The sequence below is a fragment of the Saccoglossus kowalevskii genome, chromosome 12 (assembly GCF_978046115.1).
Source record: "Saccoglossus kowalevskii chromosome 12, keSacKowa6.1, whole genome shotgun sequence".
Taxonomy (NCBI): Eukaryota; Metazoa; Hemichordata; class Enteropneusta; family Harrimaniidae; genus Saccoglossus; species Saccoglossus kowalevskii.
In genome coordinates, this window is record NC_140652.1 from 9,303,192 (window position 1) to 9,311,124 (window position 7,933).

Here is a 7,933-nt window from a genome sequence, read left to right on the forward strand (position 1 = left end):
TGCACTAAATATTCAATAATCAGTAAATAGTTATAGATATTATACAATTATTTCATTTAATGCGTCACTATTTAGCCATGCTCTGACATGCATTGTGTATTGCTTGTGTACTTAGCACATTGAAGCTGAACTATCACTTTTATAGTTGTTGTTCGGGTTTAAGAATATGGAAAAATCTAAGGCAGCAATGGAAGAACGGAAGCTAAAGATGTATACTATAAGACTGAGATAAAACTAACTATTGCAGGATCGTGGAAATCGGAATTTGCGTTGTTAATTAAGAATAACTGGGCGGGTAAGCAGGGATTTTATTGTAAAATATGCCGAGCTGTCCATGGACTTTTCTCACAGCGAAAGTCATTAATAAAATGAGAAAATTATCAAGTTTTACATTGACGATGTGTTATGTATTGAATTTTGTAAACACATAGGAAAATCAAAAACAGAAACAAAGAAAACAGTACTGGAAATACGTAACCAGAAACTTTAGAAAATTACTAGTCCTGATGCCTGGTAATAATTCATGGTCAATTTCATACTCTGCATTGGAATAAGTTATTCACCTTTGAACAAAGTACACTAACAATCTTCTCTGTCATTTCATTTATACTCGCAATATATTATTTTCTGAAATGCGTTAGCGAAAATTAATTTGAAGGCGACACATTTAATCAAACAACGTAAATTAACCATTAATAAATTTAGGCAATCTACAAAATGCAACACATTATAGGCGTTTTAATTTATACATAATATTTGTTTTTTCATCTTATTCATGTTCAATTTATTCGGATTACATCACGCGGCACACCGGGGAGGGAGTTAATCATGACGCTTTTTTTCCGTATTTGTGTTCTTGCTTTTACAACTTGATCAGTCCATGCGGAACCTTGGCAACCAATGAATTCGACAGCACCTGAAATAATAAGACAAGCATGGTAAATCTATCATAAATTTTGATCTATACCTAACATATTCAATTGTTCCCAGTAGATGACGATATCTGCAAATGTTGTTCAAACTTGTGTGTCAACAAGAGATTAACACAAAAGGTAAAATTGATTTTATCGATTACTTACTTAATAATTGATAGAATTGTGAAATTGATATTAATTTTAAAAGCAAATCCAAATACAAAATTCCCAATTCAAATATGAGCCATAATTCACTTATCAACATGTCAAACCATTGACCGTCAGGTTTAAATTAAATATTAGTTTGTAGGCATTTTTATAATGCTGTTATAAAATACAAGCGTTTTACATCGGGTGAGTTTTTAGCAATGACCACGTGTTATTAGAATTACAAACGGTCACATTTTTCGATTTAAATGGTAGAACGCACTTACGAATGGCTAATTCTTGTTCCACCAAAGATATGACGTAATTATCATCTTTATACTCTGCAATATGTGGAACTAAATTTACTATGTCTTGCTTTGTAAAGTAATTTGGAATATTATCACCGATAATATCGAGTATTCTCTGATAAAAAAATAAATAATAGTAAATTAATGTTCAATCACAGGGAGTTGGACAAAGTTATGTATTTAAATAAAATTTTAAATAATAAAATGTTAATAGTATACAACTTTTATTTTACCCACCTCCTCTTTCCTGGTATCGATTTTTAGTAACCACTGATCTTTGTTTATACCACTCTTTCCTTTATCACAATCTTTGTTACGGGCTAATGTTATATGCAAATATAACATTAGCGCGATGTAGACACACCCTATTATAGTAAAATATCCCAAGGGTTGAAACGCACCAGGACTGTGGCATGAGCACAACCGTAAAGCGGGTGGGCATTTCATTTTACATGAGATGCATTAATAAACAAGAAATGCTGCGCGCAAAATTTAAATCGGGCGAGTGTAATCGCCGACGCGACACAACTTCAATGAATCAGTGACTCTTTTGTAAAATGGTTTCTACTTGATATTACATATTATTTTCTACAGTAGTCTAAATAAAAGCATCGCGTCGTCACATAAGATTATCGAGCATAACCTTTATCTCTTAAAACCCGATTAGATTCATGGGAAAATTGTGTACTTCTGATCAAGTGACACAACAATATATGAGTCATTCCTTGCGATAGAGGTCAAAGATCGCAACATCCGGTTTCCGGCTTTACGGTTGTGCTCCTGTCGCTCGATCGTAATGAGTATTAATTTGACAAATATTTAAGTGCTAATGCAATTGTTTCACTTACTAATGCCATCAATTTCTTTACAGAGGCCATATATGTAAAGAAAACGAACTTTGAAAGGTTCGAATGCGTGGTTTTAGGAAACAGTCCTGGCGCGTTTCAAACCTCGGGATATTTTACTATAATAGGGTGTGTCTACATCGCGCATTAAAATTTGCATACAACATTTGCGGGTAACAATAATTGTGATAAAGGAAAGAGTGGTATAAACAAAGATTAGTGATTACGTGAATTCGGTACCAGGAAGGCGGGGGGGGGAGTTATATAATAATGTATTATTTAATAATGTTTTAAAATACATAAGTTTGTTCAACTCCCTGTGGTTCAATGTAATGATTAATAAATAAAATAATAAAGCAGTGCATTTATATTCAATGAATAGTAAAAATACATGGGTTCTCAAGATTGATTTTTACAATATTCTTGTTATCTGCCAAAAAATTCTTGTATCAAGAATAGCATTATTCCATGTGAGTGTTAGGTAACGAACATCAGCTATTTCGTCTGAAATCTGATAGAACTTTGTGACCACATATAGCTACTGAGATATTGTATATATATAGAAGGGCTTGGTAAATATGTTTTTTGAGTTGTGTTTATTGTTCTATCTATTCAGCAATCAAAGTTCGATCTGTTCGATGGAAAGTTCCCATAACATAGACAGTATAAGGGCAATGACGTTATATATTTATTATGCATGCGACGTGTATGCAATGAAAAATAATACCTTAGTGAATGGCGGAAATGCTATATACATACAAAATAAATGAGCCTTGTTCATGTAGTGTTTAATTACTTTCACGAGTTGTGTACTTGAATTCTGAAGCGTCAGAAGTTTAAAGTCGCACAGACTACGAGTTTTATTCGTATACCATATGTCGCATCTGAAACAAAAGTTTGTGTATACATACTTGTATGTTAATTTATTCATAAGTGTAGAATTAGGTCAATAATTAGCAGAAGGTAATGTGTATTGCACAGAACATGCAGTGATTTTCACTTTAATATGTACTTTTGAGATATATATAAATTTATTGCAGGTTAGACTTATTGTAACGATAGTTTATTTTATAATGACCGTTTACCTTTCTCCAGTCCTATTTCTCCAATGAAACGCAAGATACGGTTTTCCGTCACACATTGTATTGGTAATATTTGTTGCTATGTCTTGTATATATGCAGCTCTTTTGAAAAATACTCCAACAGTCTTCTGAAGGTTGTGAGAAGCTTTTGGTAGCATAGTGTCGATAGTGATAACACACGGCGCGTTCAAAAATGTATCGCAGCCATAGCCACCTTTATCTGTATTGTTATCAATGAGAAATGACAGTCCTATATCAGATTTTAATCTGTCAGTAATCTCTTTGAAATTTAACAGTTTCTGTCCCCCACAAATACTGTACGCTGCTTTTCCGTGACACTTTTCGTAAAACATTTGTGGTGATATAAATGTGATCAAAGATGTTTCCTCTAAGCTTTTAACATCAAATGTATCATTCCAGGTTCGTACAGTGGATCCATTATCTTGCGTTTTATGAACTGGAATTGGATAAGTAGCAATAGAGCAGTTTCTGTATCGGGCAGCGACCAGTGCATCTGCGAGGCGCTTGTAGTTGTGTTGTGGACCAGTTGCTGGACGGATAAAAGCCGGCATAATGAAACATGAAGTCTTATAGCGGTATTGTAAAATCTGTAAAAACAAAGGCATATAACTTATAAGATACATATTATCATATTAAATTATATTATTGATGCAATGTATATTGTTTATTTACATATGCAATATAAATTGACATACCTGTGGCATCAATGCGGAATTGGGTGACTGGCAGATATAAATAATAAGAACTATTGTCGCGACTGACAGTAGACTTATGAATACACATTTCAAGAAAGTAATTGGAACGCTTGGCTTATTCATTTCTTATGATTGTGTTTGATTCTTATTTCAGATAGTTTTCACTGAAATCTAAAACATTATTTATTTTAAATAAACACAATACTATATATAATGAACATACACTCTTGTATGGTATTAGTTTGCATGAAAGTGTGGTTCGTATTGATGATGATGATGATGATGATGATGGTGACGACGGCGATCTAATACAGATAACCATTTACAGACATATAACTACTCGGTAAATTTAATTGATAATTCCAATATTGGTTGACAATATTCACTGGTTTTTATAGTGTTAAATTCATATTACCCATATATGACATTGCTAACATTTTTAGTGTTGGAATTTATATTCCCTATACAATCTGTCAATCATTGTGTATCATATATGGTGTGTAAGTCCGCAAGGTCGTGTAGAATTCAAAGCTCTATCTGAACCCAACAAACTCTAGTGGGCTGGGAAAGAAGTCTATTCATTTACTGGGTGCCAACATCATTGTCAAATAATAATACAACCGAGACCTTTCAAATAAATATCTCAACTCATATTATTGAGAAAAGTATGTGGGATCATAACTAGTTAATTAGTATTAACTTAGTATAACATGCATTGAGATATGCAGGATTACATAGTTCAACCTATAGAAATTGCGATTATCGGATATTTACGACTTCTGGCATAAAAAAAGAATGAGACTTATTAGGGTTGGGGTCGTATCTTATAACAACAAACCATGTGCCGCCCACAAGCCTTGCAATAATGTCTTGAGTATTCGTTTGATTATTTTGTTTTCCTTTTCCTGTAAAATTATTTCGCCTGTAATTCAAAAAGTCGTTCGAGTATCTAAAGTTACACAAGGTTTATTTTCGTTGTGTTTTTTTCGTTGGGGTTATTAAGTTATGTGTTGTAACACAATCATACACTGTGCAAAACGTATATAATTTATATAAGAATATAATTTATGGTAGTGTCGCTGGGAAAGCTGTAAGTATTTTGTTTTGGTCGTGAATAAAATACCTTGCTAGAACGAGTGCAACCGAATTCTCAAAGCCGCGGATCTATATTGGTAACAGAAATCCGTAGTTCTGAAACTAAACCTACTTTCGACATCTTCAGAACAACTAAAAGATTTGTTGTCATGATCGCAAATTGTGCCAAACTTTAGCCCCAAATAATCGACACTCCAGCAAACCTCCTATCAGTGATCCAAGTTAACTAATTTTACTTACAAATTACACAACGTACTTCTTATTTGCACCTGTAGCTAACAATAAAGGTTTTAACTTACCGTATTATTAGTTATAATTCTCGAAAAGATGTACAGAGTGATGTCACACATTCAAACGCTTCCCACTCGTTAGCTTTGTATAATTCCTGTTATCATGTTAGCTGTGTATTTAAGTTGTTCTTGAGTTTATGAAGATGTATGTAATTCAGGTTGTTATATTATGGGCAGGGGTAGGAGGCACGACTTTCAACAATTGTACGATAATTTAATTATGAACGCTCATAATTAATATTCACCTTTGCATTGCCATTATTTGACAATGATGCTATAGTTACATGTACTATTTACGCATGCAGTGTTTCTATTGAATTAGTCAAGCCACGCAATAGGTGATGTATAAAATGCCCCTTTCCTGTTAGTCACTCACGATTGAGCCACACATTTGTTAATAAGTTAATATTAACAGGCTGTCTATATATGAAGATGTTTTTGCAATTGCAATTTTGCATTTTTGTTATAGTAAAGCTAAATGCGAGAGCGTTACCTGGTACACCACGCCAGGAATGATTACGTATGAGATCGAATATGAGCACGATGCCAATACACTGTGATCGAAAATTCAGCCGCATAAGTTCGCTCTAGATTGTTTTATGATATTTCAGAGTTAAATTGTACGGGATTTAAACGTGACAGGTGAGATTCACAATAAAATATGATAGAGTTCAGAGTATAAAATATTTTTTTTACCTGTCACTGTAGTGGAGTGTACAACAAATGTTGTCGAGAAAATAATTAATATTATATTTTTCTACTACCTATAAATCTATCTCCCCAACTGTTTTATATGAAATCAGTGAGAAACACTACTTGCTAGAACGCATGCTAAAGCGGTCCTTTTCACAGAAGGAATGTGGACAGATATATCTAAATCAATGTTGGTACATCACAATTCTGTTGCTATCAAGTTAAGATTAACGTTAAATCTAACTCACTGTTAAGTAATCTGACGTCGTCTCAAATTTCGGAATATCAGTGCGAAAATTGACGTGACTAAAAATTGTAGCAGCACAAATGCTCAAATCAAACGGCGCAGTAAGTTTAGTTTTCCACAGTATGAGACTTACCTTAGCCCAGGAGTTATCTTAGGTGACGCAGTCAAGAAAAAAACGATAACATTGTCACGCAGATCGAACAAACCTCTGCCGGACTACCGCCATTTATCTGACCTCTTTTCATTGTTCGCTCAAGTTGTACCCATACACTAGTACTTAAATCGGTGATGCCACTCTCAAAGCTAAAGGCTGTAAATAAAATAAACTTAAAAGTACTAAACTTAAAACTAGTAATAATAAAGCCTGTATAAACTCGTAACAAAGCACATAATATACAAAACAAAACGCACTACGTCGGCACGGCGGATGCATGCAGCGATATTTGACCCGACCCCGTGACATCATGTGTAAAACATCCACTCCAATCATTGTATACAACTTGTTGATGTTGCTATCTCAACTGTATCATTTTTTTGCATGCGTCTGTGTGCGCGTAAAATTGTTGTAACGGGTGCATCCGCGTCCTCATAAACTATTTTATCAACTAAAAAGTCGTCAATGGATATCTAAAATTAATCGACGTTTTTCTAGCTGTGAACGCATGAGATATTTATTCATGCAATGAGACAGCGAAATCAACGTGAATTACAAAAAAATAGACGTGGTTCACAGTGCGGGGTCTGAGCTGTGTCGCGTTCGCATTATGATAACATGAGCGGGTCTGAAGAAGTGTTGTGTTGTAGTAAATAGAACGTTGTGCAAACATTTTAGTCCAATCAGAATATAATACTCCATAATGATAGTGGATCAGCTGCAATTATTTTGTTTTTTAAGTTTTGGTCGTGCCTGAAATAACTTGCGAAAACGAGTGAATCTGCATTCTCAAAGCCGTTGCTGTACAATGAAAACAGACTTTTGCACTTCAGAATCTATACCTAATATCGAACATTGTGTCGAATTGAGGAACCGAATTATTGATACTCTCACGACCTCAATGTCATGATTTCAATTCATGACTTCAGTTTCCCGAAGAGAGCATACACATAGTTTCAATATGTTAATATTAACTTGATGTCATGCATGTTTGTCGTTGTGTTGATCGCTATTCAGATAATGGTTGACAAGAGATATGATTTTTGTTTGAAAAACACTCAGCCATACATTGCCAATATGTTAATATTAACTTGCTATAAAAAATACTTCAAGCCACGACTGTGTTCGAGTCCAAAATATCAAAGATCAATTGCGCTAAATATCATCTAAAGCATTCAGTACTTAGCCATCCACATTTGCCAATATGTAAACATTAACTTGGTGTCAAGCCTGTAGAAACATGTTGTCGTTTGTTTTGATTACATTGACATACTGATTGACATAGCAATTTGAAGTGTGTCTGAACAACTGAAACGCCATGATTGTCTGATCAAACCGAAATTGTCAAAGGTCTTTTGCGCTGAGTGATAATTAATCACGATATCGAATAAAGTGTTACGACTTTTTTGTAGGTGACCTATTCATGATCAAAAAATGTCTTG

At 34.0% G+C, this 7,933-nt stretch overlaps 1 protein-coding gene across 1 annotated transcript; it reads right to left on the bottom strand.

The window, feature by feature from the left end:
- Positions 1 to 720: 720 nt before the first annotated feature.
- Positions 721 to 3,020, bottom strand: LOC144356980 (uncharacterized). The gene is made up of 3 exons (XM_078011528.2): positions 2,942 to 3,020; positions 1,349 to 1,484; positions 721 to 916 (listed from the first exon to the last, which is right to left on the bottom strand). The coding sequence occupies exons 1-3, from the start codon at positions 2,993 to 2,995 to the stop codon at positions 780 to 782; spliced, it is 327 nt and encodes a 108-aa protein (XP_077867654.1). The 5' UTR covers positions 2,996 to 3,020; the 3' UTR covers positions 721 to 779.
- Between the last annotated feature and the right edge of the window lie 4,913 nt (positions 3,021 to 7,933).